This window comes from Nannospalax galili, unplaced genomic scaffold (genome assembly GCF_000622305.1).
Source record: "Nannospalax galili isolate Female #2095 unplaced genomic scaffold, S.galili_v1.0 scaffold675, whole genome shotgun sequence".
Lineage (NCBI taxonomy): Eukaryota > Metazoa > Chordata > Mammalia > Rodentia > Spalacidae > Nannospalax > Nannospalax galili.
The window spans coordinates 2065392-2083768 of record NW_008337205.1 but is presented as its reverse complement, the minus strand read 5'-3'; the positions used below and the strand labels follow the sequence as shown (position 1 = coordinate 2083768).

At 49.7% G+C, this 18377-nt stretch overlaps 1 protein-coding gene across 2 annotated transcripts; it reads right to left on the bottom strand.

Annotated features, from left to right (window-relative positions):
* Positions 1-1585: 1585 nt before the first annotated feature.
* On the bottom strand, positions 1586-18065 carry Tfr2 (transferrin receptor 2). Of its 2 annotated transcripts, XM_008832343.2 has the most exons (19): positions 18008-18065; positions 17771-17824; positions 17306-17540; positions 17015-17201; positions 14167-14307; positions 13983-14094; positions 13766-13888; positions 11394-11510; positions 11151-11290; positions 10155-10318; positions 8342-8461; positions 6871-6953; positions 6721-6784; positions 6549-6616; positions 6392-6468; positions 6224-6308; positions 5906-6133; positions 5433-5573; positions 1586-2296 (listed from the first exon to the last, which is right to left on the bottom strand). In XM_008832343.2, the coding sequence occupies exons 2-19, from the start codon at positions 17801-17803 to the stop codon at positions 2027-2029; spliced, it is 2388 nt and encodes a 795-aa protein (XP_008830565.1). In that variant the 5' UTR covers positions 17804-17824; positions 18008-18065; the 3' UTR covers positions 1586-2026. The 2 variants fall into 2 exon arrangements, with proteins under 2 accessions (XP_008830565.1, XP_029419052.1); XM_029563192.1 differs by lacking the exons at positions 17306-17540; positions 18008-18065.
* Positions 18066-18377: the final 312 nt, after the last annotated feature.

Sequence of the window (18377 nt, the reverse complement as noted above, 5' to 3'; positions counted from 1 at the left end):
AGTCCTTTGAGTAGCTCTTGAACCACCTATGAAGATTTCCTGTTCTTGCCTGAGTTCAGGCTCTTATGCTATATTTTTTTAAAAAATATTTATTTTTATTTTATGTGTATGAGTGTTTTGCCTGCACCCATGTTGTACAATGCTCACAGAAGTCAGAAGAGGGTGTCAAATCCCCTGGAACTGGAGTTAGGATGGTTGCTAGCTGTCATAGAGGTGCTGGGATCTGAACCCAGGTCCTCTGCAAGAAACTATGTAGACCAGGCTGGCCTGGAACTCACAGAGATCCACCTCTTCCTACCGAGTGCTGGGACTAAAGGCGTGTGCTACCACACCTGGCTACGGACCCCATATTTTTACTCTTCACCCAGATGTAAAAATTAGGTAGCCATCCTTTATCCAAACCCAGTCTCCCACAACCCCCATGGTGGCCTTCAGAGAACAGACCTTCGTCATCTTTTTAATTTAACTTAATTTTCATATGCATGATTGTTTTGTCTGCATGTATGTAAGAGCACTGGTGTGTGCAATGCCTGTGGAAGCCAGAAGAGGGCACTGGATTCCTGGAAATGGATTTACCAACAGTTGTGAGCTATGTAGGTGCTGAAAACCAAACTCAGGTTCTCTGCGAGAGCAACCAGTGCTCTTAACCTCAGACCCATCTCTCCAGCCTCCTTCATCCATCATCTTTTCTAAAAACATTGTTTCAGAACTGGAGAGATGACTCAGAACTTAAGAGCACTGGCTGCTCTTGAAGAGGACATGAGTTTAGTTTCCAGCACACGTATGGTGTCTAGCAACTGTTTGTAATTCCAGCTCTAGGGGATCTGATGCCCTTTTCTGACTTCCATGGGCACCTGCACTCATGAGCACATACAAAGAGATACATACATACACATAAATAAATAATAAAGTAAATATTTTTACAGAGGAGGGTTTTGAGACAGGGTCTCCTTGTAGCCCCTTGTGGCCTAGAACTCCTTATGTAGTTCAGATTGGTCTTGATCTTACAGCGTTCCACCTGCCTCTGCCTCTGCCTCCTGACTGCTGAGATTAAAGGCCTACATTACTATGCCTAGTTAATAAAGTAAATCTTAAAACTTTAGTTTCTTTGAGACAGGATCTCACTATGCACTGGCAGTTGGGCTGGAACTTGCTATATAGACCATCCCAGGCTGTCCTTCACCTCATGGGTGATCCACCTGCCCTTGACTCCTGAGTGCTGGGATTGCTCTGGGATTAAAGGCATATGACAACACACATGGCCCAACAAAACATTTTTAAACATTTGTTTGTGTGTATGTGGCAGTCAGAGGAAAACCGGTGGGAACCAGTTCTTGCCTTCCACCATGTGGGTCCTGGGGATCAGACTCAGGCTGTCAGGCATGGTGACAAGCACCTTTACCCAGTGAGTCATCCCATCCCACCCTGTCATTATCTCTATAGGCAGTTTCCTTAGACAACAAAACAGCTCTTTCCCCATTGGAGACAGCACCCTGCATTCAGCATCCTCTCTGGTCCCTTCTGCCCACCCGGGTGTCAAGGGAGGCCTGAGGGGTAGGGATGGGGTGAAGAGGAAACTAAAATGTTTATGAACAGACATTACCAGGAAGTTTATTGAAGTCCAAGCTTGAAGTTGGGCTTCCCACTTCAGATCACCCATTGGCCATAGACATGGAACTATCCATCTTTCTCACTGAGAGAGCTGGCCAGGTCCCAGAGTCTAGGTGGGCTCTAGGTATGAGGACTCTGCTCCCGAAAGGGGAAGGGGCGCTGATGACTGGAGAGGAAGCAGCTCTCTGGGTAATACTGTATGACTGTCACATTGTGAAAATACTGGTCACTGAGGATCAAGGGCGTGGGTCAGTGCCAGGCCCCATGTAGGGACCAGAAGGGCTCATGAGAAGCCAGTTGCAATGAGAGGCCTATGGACCACCTCCTTCCACCTGCACCACTGAAACAGGGAGAGGAAGGGCTCCCATCAAGAGAGTCAGGAGGAATATGTGGGACTCAGGGTGGACACTGTGCCTCAAAAGTTATTATCAATGTTCCAGACATCACCACTGAGCGCGTTGGCTGCACCCTGCAGCGTCCAGGTGAGCAGTGCTAGCTGGCGCCGGAAGCGGCTCTCTTGGAAGTCCAGACCTGGTGCCAGCCCAGAGCTCTGGGAGCCACCAGGGTGCAGTAGGCGCAGGTGGTCCAGCAGGGCACCCAGCGTGTGGTCTCCTTGGCCCAAGAAGATGTGGCGGAATGGGGAGTCGGCAGGCGACACATACTGAGACAGGAAATAGAACTCCACCTGTACCAAAAAGAAAGATCAGATCTGCATAAATACAGTCCAGCAGCTTCTTTGAACCCCACCTCCTTTGGCTGCCGGTCTCATGGCGTCACTAGGAGCCAGGCAGGACACTTCTTCCAGTGCTTTGGGTTCTAATCCTCTGCCACTGCCTTTAACAACTTTATTTATTTTTATTGAATATGCATAAGAAGAGGGCATTGGATCCCCTGGAACTGGAGTTACAAATGGTTAACTATCATGTGGGAGCTGGGACCTAAACCCAGATCCTCTGCAAGAGCAGCCAGAGCGCTTAACTACTGAGCAATCTCTCCAGCCCCAACACTGTTTTTTGAAACAATGTCTTGCTCTTTTTTTCAAGGCATCATCTCACGTAGCTCAGGTTGGGCTGAAACTCACAATATAATAAAGGATGACCTTGAAACTCCTGATCCCCCTGCCTCTATCCCTTCACCAAGTGCTGGAATTACAGGTATGCACCCTCACACTCTGTTTATGTTGTCCTGAGAATGGAACCCAGGGTTTTAGGCATGCTAGACAAGCACTCTACTGAGCTATATCTCTCCCAACCTCTTTGCTTCAAAGATTTATTTTTATTTTTAATTTTGTGTATGCTTGTGCGTCTGTGTGGGCATATCTGCACCACATGAGTGCAGATGCCTGTGGAGATCAGAAGAAGGCGTCAGATCCCCTGGAAGCCCGCACTACAGGTGGTTGTGAGCCACCAGACAAGGGTGCTGGGAATCAAATTTGGGTCCTCGGAAAGAGTAGTTCGTGGTCTTGACTACTAGTTGGGCGTGGTGGCACATGTCTTTAATCCCAGCACTCAGGAGGCAGAGGCAGGAGGATCTCTGTGAGACTGAGGCCAGCTGGGACCTAGAGGGAGATCCTGTCTCAAAATACGAAAAGAGCAATGTGTGCTCTTAACTACTGGGCCATCTCTCCAGCCCCAGCACTGTTTTTTGTAACAATGTCTTGCTCTGTAGTCCAGATCAGCCTGATCTTTCCATGGACGCTCTTAAGCCTGCACCTAGGTCTCCCCAAACTTCTGCTTGCTGTCATATCTTTCCACACCCTTGTTGTGCTGCCCCTCCTCCACCAATGTCCACAGCAGAGCCAAAGGTCAAGGGACAATCCAGAGCTGATGAAGAGCCCACTCCCTCTGCTCCAGGTTCTGTTTCCTCTTTCGTGAATGGCCATTCTCTCACTGTGGTCCTTCTCTCCCCAACCCCCTTATAGACATGACTTCTCTACCCTTCTCTGTACTACAGCCTTGGAGTTTTCAAACCTGGCTGCAGACCAGACTCACAGAAGGGAGATTTTTGTTTGTTTGTGTTTTTGTTGAAAAAGGATCTTCCTATGTAGCCTAGGCTGACCCCCAAACTATGTAGTACAGGTTGCCTTATAATGCTAGACAATTCTGCCTTAGTTTCTCAAGTTTCGGAATTACAGGTATATGCCACCATGCCCAGCTAAAGAAAAGGTTTAAAAATAATCATTGCAGTCAGGCGTGGTGACACATGCCTTTAATACCAGCACTTGGGAGGCAGGGACAAGCAGATCTCTGTGATACTGAGGCCAGTCTGGTCTACATAGCGAGTTTCAAGCCAGTTGTGGCTACAGAAGACTCTATCTCAAAAAAAAAAATATAAAAAATAGTAGTAATCATTGCCTGGGCACCACCCCAGCAAAACCAAAATCTCTGGATAAGCCTTTGATGCTCACACATCTTTTTTTTTTTTTTTTTTGGTCTTTTTGGGACAGGGTCTCCCTGTAGTCCCAGCTGTCCTGGAACTCACTATGTACACGAGGCTGGCCTTGAACTCATAGAGATCCACCTGCCTCTGCCTCCAAAGTGCTGGGATTAAAGGTATACGCCACCCTGCCTGGCTAGAATTCACACATCTTATATGCATGTGTGTGTTCATGTGTGTGTGTGCATGTATATGTGTGGAGGCCAAGGTCAACATTGGATAAGTTTTCCACAGTCACTCTCCACATCATTATTATTATTTGATAATATTAATATTAAATTAAAAAGACCAAAAAAAAGAAAGATCTGTGCCACCATGCCAGGCCCACCACCTTATTTTAAAATTTATTTTTATTAGTTATCTGCGTGTGTGTGTGTCTCTGTATAAGTATATGCCCACAAAGGCCAGAGTCTTCTGATACCCCCTGGAGCTGGAATTACAGGCTGTTGTGAGTCACCTGACATGGGTGCTGGGAATTGAACTCATGGTCTCTCTAAGAGACAGTACATGCTCTTAACTGCTGTCATCTCTCCAGCCCAGCCCACCTTAATATTTGAGACAAGATCTTTCACTGAACCAGGAGCTTAATGATTTGGTGAGACAAGCTGACCAATGAGCCCCCAGGCTCCTCCTGTCTCTACCTCCCCAGTGCTGGGGTTACAGGCTTGCGTTACTGAGCCTAGCTTTTTATATGGATACTGGTACAGAACTCAGTACCTCATGCTTATGCAGCAAGCACTTTACCAACTGAGCCATCACTCTAGCCCTGTCCCTCCCCCTCCTACTTTGAGAAATGGAACTGGAGTTACAGACGGTTGTTAGTCATCATGTGGGTGCTGGGAGTCAAACCCAGGTCTTCTTCAAGAGCAGACGGTGCTCCTAACCACTGAGCCATCTCTCCAGCCCCCCATCCTTTCTTTTTTATACAGGGTCTTGGTATTTCACCCAGACTGACCTGAAACTACCTCTTGCCTCTGTCTCCCAATTGCTGGGATCAAAGTTGGTCTCTGAATTTCTTTAGTCTTTCACACATAGGCGTGTTCCTCCTGTAACCTGTGCCTGCTGTAACCATCGTGGATATGCCTTCTCTCTCCAGAGCGGTTAGAGAGCTAAGTGGGAGATGCTCTGGCTCAGCTACTATAGGCAAGGAGGAGGCAGGCCCTCCCTATCCATTTCATCGTCTTGCAGAGCCCACCAAACTGACAGACAGGTCAAGTCCTCTACCCTGGCTTGTTTGTGAGTACTGTGTGTCCAGTACAGTGCACCCCCGAGGACAGGAACAGACTAGCCAAGAAAAGTCCTGCCTGGGTCTTGCAAAAGCAGTTGTGAGGACCAGGGGTAAGGGACTCCTGGCAAGCGGAAGAGGGCGGGGGGCGGGGCCTCACCCTCATGATGCGCACGTTGTACATGCGCATCAGGCGTTCGTCACTCTGCTCCGAGCTGTATATCTCCTTGCGCAGCTTCTCCGCCGCTCGGATGTAGTCCCCGCGAGCCGAGTACACCCACTGCAGGGTCAGCCCGCGGGCCTGTGGGTGAGACGCAGTCTGGGATCTTCGGGCAGGTACCAGCACCCTACATAGGGTAGGGTCAGGGTGCTGGGGGATGGGGCCTGGCAGGAGTGGGAAGGTACGGATGGGGGATAGGATAGAGGGAGAAGACCCGGCTTGTGAGGTTAGGGAGGGCAGATCCCAGGACTTGGGTCATCCTGCCTGTGTCCTCCGGGATTAGCTGCCTGGAGGTAGAAATAAAAAGGGCCAGGCTGCAGGATGGGACCTAGATCGCAGGAATGGGGTGGGGGTGGAGGGGAGAGGCTGGACCCCCACCGCCCGGGTGGTGGAGTGGGACTGGCGTCCTGAACCTTGAGGTCCCCAGAGAACTCGTTGAGGCTGCCGATGTGCCTGAGGACCACGTCCCCATAACGGCCGAAGTCGAGGGGTAACAGATGGTCGTGACTCAGACGGATGAGGAGCTGGCCCGCGAACTGAGCCACAGCCTGGGCCACGGCGGGCAGGCGGCCTCGCAGCGTCCTGTGCAGGGTCTCATACGTGTCCTCCTTCGTGTGCAGGAACGGGTATACCTGATCATCCTGTCGGGACATGGAGATGCTGAGGGGCAGGGACGTGGTGCAGATAGGCCAGGGGCCCGCTGTCTTGGGGCAAGGGACGGGAAGTCTCACCTCTATAAAGGAGAACTCCACAGCTGGGACCCCCGCAAAAGCGGTGAAGGAATAAGCGCTGCTGTCCATGGGCAGGGGCTGGATCCTGAGGGCAGGCAGGTTGGGGGACTCTGAGGACTCATTTTCCCTACCCGCCCCCTCCCAGGTCTCCTATCTACTCCTCCTTACACTTCAGCATCCCAGCTAGAATTGGTGAATACAACTTGCTCATAGAGGGTCTGTCCACTGTGGTTAGGGGACTCCACCTGTGGCAGAGGGAGCAACAGTCAGGCTCCACCCCCACCAGCATGTCCCTCCCTCATGCCCAGCCTGGGTCCACTCTTGCCTGCTTCAAGATAGTCTCAATGAGGCTGATTAGAAGGGGGCTGGTCTTGGCGTGGAACTTGCTGTCCCCTGAGAAGAGAAGGGAGAGGTGGGATGCCAGATCTAAACCTAGACCCAGAGACTGGCATCAGATGAACCAGAGAGGGCCAGAAGGTGGCATTGCCCCAGCTCACCCAAAACTGAGTTGTCCAGGCTCACATAGACTACAGCTTTGAGGTGCAGCACACTGAGGTAGCCCTGTGGGTGAGGGAAGAGTGTAGAGAAGGAAGCACCCCCCCAAACTTTCCCAACTACCTGGTTACATGCTCACCACCCTGAATCACCTCCAGCCACTCCATGGAGCCCACACTGCCGAAGTCACCTCCGTCCCAGCTGATAAAGAGAAGACTTCTGCGGGGTCGGAACCCTAGGAGCAGAAGGGTGAAGGAAGACTCACTCTGGGGGGAACGGCATGTCGTTAGCGTTCCCAGCCTTTCTTTTCTTTTTTTTATTTGTTCATATTTTATGTGTATGAGTGTTTTTGCCTGCAGGTGTATATAAGTGTACCATGTGTGGGCAATGCCTGTGAGGCCAGAAGAGGGCATCAGATCTCCTGCAACTGGAGTTGCAGACAGTTGTTAGCCACCATGTGGATGCTGGGAACTAAACCTAGGTCCTCTGTAAGAGAAGCCAGTGCTCTTAACCTCTGAGCCATCTCTCCAGCCCCTCTTGTATTTCTTTATCCCTGTCCCCAGGGGTCTCCACTTACCACCCATGAACCCATCTCATCCTGGGTCAGTGCTGACTCAACAATTACAGGCTGGAGTTGGATCGGTTATATGCATCTTTTTAAATTTATTTATTTGTTATTTTTATTTTATGTGTATGCATGTATTGCCTGCATGTGGGTAAGTGTACCCATGCTGTGCAATGCCCTTGGAGGTCAGAAGAGGCTGTTGGATCCCCTTGGAACTGGAGTTATGGATAGTTGTTAGCTGTCATGTGGGTGCTGGGGTTTGAACCCCAGGTCTTCTGCAAGAACAACTAGTGTTCTTAACCACTGAGTCATCTCTCCAGCCCGTGTATATGCATCTTTTTAATTTAAAAATTTTTTATTTTACGTAAATGAATGTTTTTGCCTGCAGGCATGTAAGTATACCACATGTGTGCAATGCCCACAAAGGCCAGAAGAGGGAATGAGCCATATTGCTAGTCTCACATTAAAAAAATTTAAAAACAGTTATTTAGGGGTCTGGAGAGATGGCTCAGAGGTTAAGAGCACTGGCTGTTCTTGCAGAAGACCCAGATTTGATTCCCAGCACCCGCATGGTGGCTAACAACCACCCATAACTCCAGTTCCAGGGAATCTGTTGCCCTCTCCTGACCTCTGTGGGCTTTGTACAACATGGGTACACCTACTTACATGCAGACAATACACTCATTTACATAAAAATAATAAATAAAATACTTTTTAAAACGTTTATTTAGTATGTGTGTGGCATGCATGTGGAGATCAAAGGACAACTTGCAGGAGTCAGTTCTCTCCTTCCACCGTGTGGGTTCTGGGGATCAAACTCAGGTCATTGGACTTGGTAGTAAGTACCTTTACCTGCCGAGCCATCACCCCAGTCCCTGGGCAAAAACATTTTTAGATGAAGAAACACTATGGAGGTGAATTAACATGCCCAGAGCCACACACTGGATATTGCAAGTATGGAGCCCAGGGCCAAGTGACGTTCCTCTAGTATATACTGCCAACTACCTTTGTCCTAGAGCTGGCTTGGGGACATGGCTCCAGCCTGGTTCTGACCTTACCATTGCTCACCATGGAGGAAAAGGTCCGCACCAGCTCCAGCAGAATACCAGTCCCCACTGCAGACTTGGCTGCTCCTGGGCCCCATGCATCTCTCTGCGCCCCGATAACAACATAGTGATCTAAGGATGAAACGTGTAGAGCTCATGTCTTAAATTGGCAGTATCCTACTCTCCTGCCTACACCTAGGGGAGCGTGAGTGCTCCTAGGGCTTCACTTCTACCTCTCCAAATACCCCTTCCCCAGCATCAGTGCTGCAGCCCACCCTGTCTCTATGCCCTAGTCTATAATCCCTGCTGTCCCCCAAAGACCAGGCCCACCTCCCTTAGTCCCACGTGGATGATCTGATCCTTCAGCAGGGTACCTGGGGACAATTTTGAGGGGTTTTCCCTCTAAATTTTTATTTTTTTGAGACACGGTTTCATTCAACCCGGGTTGGCCTCAAAGTCCTGACCTTTCTGTCTCCATCTCCCAATAGCTGTGCTTATAGGCATGTACCACCACATCTAGTTTCTGAGACAGGGTCTCCCTGGAGCCCCAGCTGGCTTTGAACTCACTACATAGACCAGACTGGCCTCTGCCTCCTGAGTGCTGGGATTAAAGGCATACGCTGCCATGCCTGATACCTGGCAATTTTTATTTTTTGTGGTACTGGGAATAGAACCCAGATCCTTACACTTACTAGGCAAGCACTCTACCACTGAGCCAGCTTTATATCTAGTTTTATATAGTGCTGGCATCAAACCCAGGCCTTCTTGCATGCTAGGCAAGCACTCTACCAGTCAAGTTACCTCTAAGAACACTGTTTTTCTGGGGTTTTTGTTTTGTTTTTATCCTATGCTGATCTACTTCCAGGTGAGTGACACCATGGCTGGCTATTTATTATTTTGTTATTTATTTAGGCCAGGCATGGTGGCAATATACCTTTAATCCCAGCACTTAGGAGGCAGAGCAGGTGGATCTCTGTGAATTGGAGGCCACACTGGTCTACATAGCAAGTTCAAGGCTAGCCATGGCTACAGGTAGACCCAGTCTCTTCAAAAGGAGATTGGTATAAAAAAAAAAAAAAAAAAAAAAAAGAAAGAAAACCCTCAAAACAAACATCAATCCCACCACTGGGGAGGTGTGGGCAGGTGGATCTCCGTGAGATCGAGGCCAGCCTGGTTTACATAGTGAGTTCCAGGCTAGGTAGGGCTATAGGGATACTCTGTGTCAGGAAACCACAAAACAAAGACAGGGTCTTGAGACCTAGGCCAGCCTTGGACTTTTATATAGCCCAGGCATGCCTTAAGCATGCCTTAAACTCTTGATCCTCCTGCCTCAGCAGGAAGGGAAGAGAGTTGTGAGCTGTCATGCTTGGATAGACCCTAAAGACATTCTGGATTCTATACTTTCTCCAGTCAGGCAGGGCCCACACCTCCCCCCAGCCCAACCCATTTTCCTTTCTCCAGCCCCTCCCCCGTACTCCCACTCCCACCTCCATCTTCATCTGAGCACCACCCCAGGTCTGCTTTTCCCCTGACACCTGGATAATCACGAGCATCCCGGGTCTCCCCGAAGTCTACACAGCAACTTTTGATTCCTGCCCTGCCCCCACGAGAGGCATTATCTGATCTAGCCTGTAGCTTGGATCTCTGGTATATCATCCAACATATGCTTGCTCACTTCCCATATGTGGGGAGCTCATTACCAAGCGATATTGCTCATTCTCTGCCATCCCAATCACCAGCCTCTGTTCCCTGAGTACCACTCCTGCCCCTTCTGTTGGGCCTCCTCCTGTGCCAATCCCATCTGATGCTGGGCAGACAAGCACACCTGGCTCTGCGAAGCCCTCAATGCAGGCAAAGATGTTGTTGATGGGAGTGGAGGTTCTGTGATTGTTTACCACTAGGCGCAGACCTGGTCCCGGGCCCAGTCGATAAGGAGAGCCTGGGAGGTGCCCGTGCCACTCCTGGGGGGCCACAGGGCCTTTGAGTTTCCTGAAAACGGGTGGAGAAGACAAGACTGGCAGTGAGAGCGAGGCTTAGGCTTTGGGAGAGCTCAAAGTCCTCCTGCCCTCTTTCTCTGGATCCTTGTCTCTGTACCCTGCTTAGTGGGGCAGTCCAGTCCAGTCTTGGGGCTGCTGTGGACAGTCGTACAGGTTGTGACCTGCTGAAGGGTGCTTAGCACAGGAATATGTACTAGATGATGGGGCTTGATAAGAGATGTGACCCCCCCCAAAGGGTCACCTCTTGTGTATGTGTGTGTGTGCATGAGTGCATGTGTATAGGCCAGAGATCAACCTGTGTGTCATTCTCAGGTGCCGTCCACCTTGGTTTAAATAATATATATATTCTGAGCATGGTGGTACATGCCTTTAATCCCAGCACACGGGAGGCAGAGGTTGGCGAATCTCTGTGAGTTCAAGGTCACATAGTGAGTTCCAGGTCAGCTGGGGCTACAGGGAGACCCCGTCTCAAAACAATGACCAAAAAATGTTATGTTTTATTTATCTACTGTGTATAGGGGAGTGCATGCATACCACAGCACATGTATGGAGGTCAGAGAACAACTTGCAGGAGTCAGTTCTTTCCTTTTACCATGTTGGTCCTGGGAATTGAACTCAGGTTGTCAGACTTGTTAGCAAGCACCTTTCTTCGCTGAGCCATCTTGCTGGACCACCTTAGTTTTTGAGACAGCCTCTCACTTGGCCTGAACTCTCCAATTCATCTAAACTGGCTGGCCAGTGAGCCCCAGGGATCTACCTTGGAGCTTGGCTGTGGCTAACTGCAGCCCTTCTTCTCTCCTGCCCTCCACTCTCATGCCTCTTACCTGAGCAAGCGCTCAGCAATGTCTGCACTGATGGGCTGGGCAGGAATGCTGGGAAGGCCTGATGATTCCACTGGAGGGAACTGGGTTTGATTGAAGGAAGGGAAGCCAGGTGTGTAGGGGTCCCCAGTTCCTAGGTGCACCTAAAGAGGCAGGAATGCTCACCCTGAAACTGGGTGACTGGGCAAATTCCACTGATGTAGCCCTAGACCCCAGGAAGGCACTAATGGCTCCCCTTAGACGCACATGCCCATACACAGCCTGGTGGCGGGACAGGCCTGGCTTGTGAGGGTCCTGGGAGAAGTCTGCTGGGTCAGGATATATCAGCACTCCTTGGGCCCCAAAGTCCTGGGCAGTGGCCACCTGGGGGAGTACAGCAAAGGAAGGAAAAGTAAAATGGGCCTTTCTGGAGGCTGGAGAGATTACTAAGTGGTTAAGAGCAGTGGCTCTTAACCACTGCTCAGTTCTAAGCATCCATATGGTGGCTAACAACTGTCTGAACTCCAGTTCCAGGGGATCCATCACCCTTTTCTGGCCACCATGGGCACTGCATACGTGTGGTGCATTTACATACATGCAGGCAAAATACACACACACACACTCTCTCTCTCTCTCTCTCTCTCTCTCTCTCTCTCTCTCTCTCTTTTAATGGCCCCTTCTGCTGCAGCTGTCATCTTTAAGGACTATGTGGATACCACCTGGTACTTGTGTTATGGCCCTCCCTCAGTTCTTCAGGCTTCAAAAGCCCCTGTGCCCCACTGCCTCCTTTTCTGTTCTCTTCCCTATCGGAGGGGCTTAATCCTCCTTCTTTTGTTTGCTGCTAACATTTTTTTTAGTACTGAGATTAAACCCAGGGCCTTGCGTATACTAGGCAAGTGCTCTACCACTGAACCATTATTTTTAATTTTAAAACATTTAGTGTGTGTGCACCTGTGTGTGTGTGTGTGTGTGTGCGTGCGTGCACATACCATGGTGCACATGTGGAGGTCAGAGGATAACTTGCAGGAGTCATGTGGGTTCCAGGGATTGAACTCAGGTCATCAGGCTTTACAGCAAGCACCTTTACCTGCTGATCCACCTCATCACCCTTCTGAAACCCTATTTTTATTTTATTTTATTTCATTTCATTTTTGAGACAGGTTCTCTAGCTCAAGCAGGCCTTGAACTCCGCATGTAGCTAAGGATGGCCTTGAACTTCTGGTCTTCCTGCTTCTTCCTTCTCAAGCTGGGGTTACAGGTGAGCACCACTTGTGTGTATACAGTGCTGGGGATGGAATGCAGGGTTTTAATATTTTATTTATTATTTTTATTTTATGTGTATGAGTGTATTGCCTGCATGTATGTAAGTACACCTGTGTTGTTCAATGCTGTGGAGGTCAGAAGAGGGCATTGGATTCCCCTGGGACTGGAGTTAAGGACGGTTCATAGCCGCCATGTGGGTGCTGGGAATCAAACCTGCTCTACAAGAGCAGTGAGTGCTCTTAACCGCTGGCCATCTCTCCGGCCCTGGAACCCAGGGTTTTGTGCATGCTAGGCAAGCCCTCTTCCCCCTGAGTCACATAGGAAGCCCATATTTTAATTTATTTTGGGTTTTGTGGTTTTGTTTTTGTTTTTAAAAAATATAGGCCAGGCGTGGTGGTGCATGCCTTTAATCCCAGGACTTGGGAGGCAGAGACAGGCAGATCTCTGTGAGCTCAAGGTCAGCCTGGTCTATACAGCAGGTTCCAGGCCAGCTGGGGTTACAGGGAGACCCTGTCTCAATAAGACAAATTTTTTTTTTATTTATTACTTTTATTTTATTGATATGAGTGTATTGCCTGCATGTACATAAATGTACCTATGTGGTGCAATACTAGTCAGAAGAGGGTGTTGAATCCCCTGGAACTGGAATTACAGCCAGTTGTTAGCTGCCACATGGGAATTGAACCAGGGTCCTCTGAAAGAGCAGCCAGTGGTCTTAACCACTGAACCATCTCTCCCTGATTTTTTGTTTTGTTTTTGAGACAAGGTATCCCTGTAGCCCCAGCTGACCTGGAACTTACTATGTTGACCAGGCTGGTCTAGACCTCACAGAGATTCACCTGCCTCCTGAGTGTTGGGATTAAACGTGTGCCGTACCACACCCAGCTTATTTTGTTTCTATGACTTTAAAATTACATTTATTTATTTATTTATTTATTTATTTATTTATTTATTTATTTATTTATTTAGTGTGTATGTGTGGACAACCTGCAGGAGCAGTTGTTTCTCTCCTTCCACCATTGTAGGTCCTGGGGATTCAATTTAGTTTATCAGATTTAGTGGTTAGCATCTGAGCTATCATCTCACCTATCCCTCTGGTTTGTTTGTTTGGGGGTTTTGTTTTGAGATAAGGTCTCCCTGTAGTGCCAGCCGGCCTGGAACTCTCTATGTAGACCAGTCTGGCCTGGGTCTCACAGAGATCCCTGTGAGATCTGCCTGCTTCTGTCTCCCAAGTGCTATGATTAAAGGCATGTGCCACCATGCCTGAGCTGCCAATATTTTCTTAAAACTTGCCTGATCTTTCTTTTCTCCCTCTGACCATCTCCTTGTGTCCCCCACACTGCACTCTACAAGGTCGCCCTGTTTGAGTCCCTCACCTTCTGGGCAAAGCTGGTCACCCCGACGCGCACCAGCAGGAGGCATCCAGCCAGCTCCATGCCCTTGGCCTGCAGGTGCTGCAGATCCTCCTGCCGCCCATAGTGTGCATACACCAGCTGGCCCTGGGGACGCAAGGGATGGTGAGGCTCCCTGTCCCAACTCTGCAAAGACATGTATACGCTGCACCCCAACCTGGGACAGCCAGGAGGCGCTCACCTTGGCGCTGCCAGTTGCGCTGTAGGGACAGTAGGCCTCAGGGTCCTCCAATGGTAGCTGCTCCTGGGCGCTCCCGGCCGCATCCACCCAGTGCAGGGTATTGGGGCGAGCCCTGAGGGTGAGTGGGTAGTATGAACACGTGTCCCCATTCCGTGCCTCCTTGCCTCGTATTCCCAGCACTCACGGGTCCGGGAACTGCAGTCCCACGTAGTGCGTGTCAGTCCACACGTGGTCCAACTTCAGGCGTGACAGCATCTCCAGGATGTCTTGGGCCAGAGTGGCCATTCCGGCTGAGCCCGCCACGCGTTCCCGAAAGCTGGTCAGCCTGAGTGGAGAGAGAGCATACTGGGGTCCCGGAAGGGGGCTTCTAGATGGCCACAGAAGTGGGAAGGAGGAAAGCCTAGCAAGCAAGGTAACTCAGGCCTGGAATCCCAGGACTTGGGAGGTGGAGGCAGGAGGATTGAGAGTTCAAGGTCCTCCTCAGCTACATAATGAGTGGGAGGCCAGCCTGGGCTATAAGTCTTAAAAAAGGAGGGGGATGAGATGATGTCTAATGTCAAACCTGACAGTCTGAGTTTCATCTCCAAAATCCACATCATAAAAGGGGAGAATCAACTTCTGAAAGTTGTCCTCCCATCTCCACATGTGCCGTGACATATGCTAGTGTGCGGACACATGCACAAATAAATGTAGTATCAAAAATATTTATTTTTATTTATGTGTATGAGTGTTTTGCCTGTATGTATGTAAGTGTACCTGTGCATGCAATGCCCATGGAGACCAGAGAGGGCATCAGATCCTTTGGAACTGGAGTTTCAAAGAATTGTGAGCCACCGTGTAAGTGCTGGCAACTGAACCAGGGTCTTCTGTAAAAGCAGTAATTCTTTTTTTTTTTTTTTTTTTTTTTTTTTTTTTTTGTCTTTTTGTGGCAGGGTCTCCCTGTAGTCCCAGGTAGCCTGGAACTCACTATGTAGACCAGGATGGCCTTGATCTCACAGAGATCCATCTGCCTTTGCCTCCTGAGTACTGGGATTAAAAGCATGTGCCACCATGCCCTTCTAAACAGTAATGTTTTCAACAGCCCCTAAATGTAAATTTTTTTTAAAGGAAAAGTTCAGGGCTGGAGATGGCTCAGTGGTTAAGAGCACTGGTGTTCTTGCAGAAGACCTGGGCTCAAATCCCAGCACCTACATGGGGCTAACAACTGTTCATAACTCTAGTCCAGAGGATCTGACACCCTTTTCTGGTCTCTGTAGGCACTGCCTTTAATCCCAGCAGGCAAATAAATCTTTGAGTTTGAGGCCAGCATGGTCTGCATAGTGTGTTCCAGGCCAACTGGAGTTACAGGGAGACCCTGTCTCAAAAAACAACAAGGGGCTGGAGAGATGGCTCTGTGGTTAAGAACACTGGCTGCTCTTGCAGAAGACCCAGGTTCAGTTCTCAGCACCAACATGGTGACTAACAACCATCTGTAACTCCAGTTCCAGGGGATCCAATGCCCTCCTCTGGCCCCTGTGGGCATTGCACACATGGGTGCACTTATACATATGCAGGCAAAACACTTGTCTATATAAAATAAAATAAATAAAATTTAAAATAGAAGTAGAAAAGATGTCAAAAAGAGGGGTGGCTCCAGGTAGGGGCAGTGAAGGACTAAGTTTAAGAGAAAACTTACCTCAGATACTTTGTCTCCTACCACCACCAGGGCGGTGTATGAGGGCCTCCCCTTGGAGACCTCTACTGTTTCTAAAGTGCCATCAGAACTATAAGGAACACCTTCAGGACAGGACCTGTCTGCTTCCATTGTCAACATTCAGTAAGCCACTGTCACCCAAACTCTGCAAGAACAGCCAATGCTCTTAACTGCTGAGCCATCTCTCCAGCCCCCTTCATTCAATATATATTTGTTGTTTTGTTTTGGTTTTTGTTTTTTGCCTTTTTGAGACAGGGTCTCCCTGTAGCCCCAGCTGGCCTGGAACTTACTATGTAGACCAGACTGGCCTTGAACTAGATGTGCCTGCCTCTGCCTCCTGAATGCTGGGATTAAAGGTGTGGGTCACCACACCCAGCCTTGTTTTAAATATTTTACTTACTATTTTTATGTGTATGAGTGTATTTCCTGCATGTGGATAAGTGTACCTGTGTCATGCAATGCCCTCAGAGATCAGGAAAAGATATCAGAGCCTCTGGAACTGGAATTACAGATGGTTGTTAGCTGCCATGTGGGTGCTGGGAATCAGACTTGGGTCCTCTGCAAAAGCAGTCAGTGCTCTTAACCTCTGAGCCATTTCTTCAGCTCTTTTTTTAAAATTATTTATTTGTATTTTATGTGTATGTGTATCTTGACTGCATGTATGTAAGTGCATCATGTGCACATAGTGCTCATGAAGGCCAGAAGACAGCATGGGATGTTTTATTTTTTCAGACAGGGTCTCCCTGTAGCCCCAGCTGATCTGGAACTTTCTATGTAGACCAGGCTGGCCTGGATTTCACAGAGATCTGCCTGCCTCTGCCTCCAGAGTTCTGGGATTAAAGGTGTAGGCCACCATGCCCAATGATGCATAGATAGATAGTTAGATAGATATATGCATAGATAGTTAGATGATAGAGAGAGAGAGAGAGAGAGAGAGAGAGAGAGAGAGAGAGAGAGAGAGATGATAGATAGATGGTAGATAGTCTCATGTATTCCAGACTGGGCCTCAAACTAGCTATGTAGTCAAGGATGACTGAATTTCTGATCCTTCCTCTCCCTCCCAAGTGTTGGTATTACAGGTAAGCACCACTAGGCCCTGGTCCCTCAGTCTTTATTCAATCATCTGCCCATCTGCCAAATAATCCATTCCTCAATGCCCCAGGCCCCTGGATTCTCCACTCCAGACATCTATCATCCTTCCAAGCACTACTGACCAAGAGAGGCTAGACATACAGGTAGAAAAACCCAGAAAGAGACTCAGGCCCCATGAGCTATTAATAGGGACTCCAGTCTGTGCTAATGAGTGGACACGGCCAGGCGAGGGTCAGGCTGCTCTTACCTGATGGTGTCCTCTAAGTGCCCCTCCCCCAGGAACCGCAGGAACATGGCCTGGAGGTCGCTCCAGTACAACGTGCCCTGGTGAGAGTCCAGGCCAAGCTCAGAGTTGAAGTCCTCACTGACAACCAACACGGAGTCCCCGCAGGCCTGGCAGGAACCTCGAAAGGCCACATAGCCCAGGAGGAAGGCTGGCAAGATGAGGATTCCCTTGTACCATCTCTTTCTGCATCCCAGAAATCTCCCCCAGCCCAAGCCCTTCATTGGGGAGTAGGAGTCGGGGAAGGACTCTCACCCCCAGTGAAGATTAGAAGGGCAGTCAAGACCAGGTAGGGGGCAGCCTTGCGTGCTGCTGCAGCCCAGGGGATGAGGGCTGAACTCCGGGGACCCTGGAGCTCGGGGCTCTTGAATTCCATGGGGGAGAACTGGAGGGGCAACTCAGCCCCCTCCTCCTCTTCTTCCAGGCCCCCCAGATAGGGGCCTTCCACACGCTTGTAGATAGTCTCAACAGGTGTTGGGGACCACTGTTGCTGTGGGAGTCAAAGTAGGCACGAGATTGGGAGAAGAGGCCTGGAGGGTGGGGAAGGATCTGGCCAGATAGGTGTCAGTGACTTAGGCAGGAACAGTGGTCTAAGAGGGAGGCTGGAGAGGAAAGACCCCGGGGGAAGGGACCGGACCAACCTGATGGCTTTGGGAAGGGGCTTAGGGACTGGGGAAGGAAGACCCAAGATGATGCCCCCCTTAATCCCACTGGTCTTACCGCTCTCTGGAGTATGCCCCAAAGTCGCTCCATGCTTGTACCCCCTCCTGAACCCTGCAGGCAGTTCCCCACCCCAGTCATAAACCGTTTGTGGCAGCCCCAGAGGGCCCCTTATCAGCCCTGTCAGGCAGCCTGAGCCTAGGCCATTTCTCACCCACATAGACAAAGGTGGGGGTCATAGTCTGGCCTCAGTTCAAGCCTTCCAGACAGCCCCTCATCCCCCAGCCCATGTTATACCTTCTCCTGCCAATCTTTCCAGAAGCCCCACTCCTGATGGTTTACAGCAGAAAAATCAATTTTTTTTTAAACCTCTGAGCAGACTTTGGCCTTCTCAGTTCCCGTCAGAGCTGGGGGAGGGAGGCTGAAAGCCAGGGGGAAGTGGGTAGGTCCCTCTCCTCCCTGGACTGCACCCCTCTCAATGTCCCTGGGATATCTCCCAAATTCCTTCCAAGCTTCACCATGAAGATTTTTGCCCTCTCCACATCTGACTTTCAGATTCCCCTAACTCACAGGCCTTCCAATAACTAGTTAGCTGATCTGTCTTCTCAGACCCCTGTCCCAGGTACATTATAAGCTGGAGGCACCCCAATGGGGTGACCTCGGGGTT

Bases quoted from the DNA above. Each gene is read 5' to 3' on its own strand.
- Tfr2 (XM_008832343.2), bottom strand. From the start codon at position 17,803: ATGGAGCGACTTTGGGGCATACTCCAGAGAGCG. The intron at 13,889-13,982 runs GTGAGCGCCTCC...TTGCGTCCCCAG, and splicing joins GCGCAACTGGCAGCGCCAAG to GGCCAGCTGGTGTATGCACA. The intron at 6,785-6,870 runs GTGATTCAGGGT...CCTCACCCACAG, and splicing joins GCTCCATGGAGTGGCTGGAG to GGCTACCTCAGTGTGCTGCA.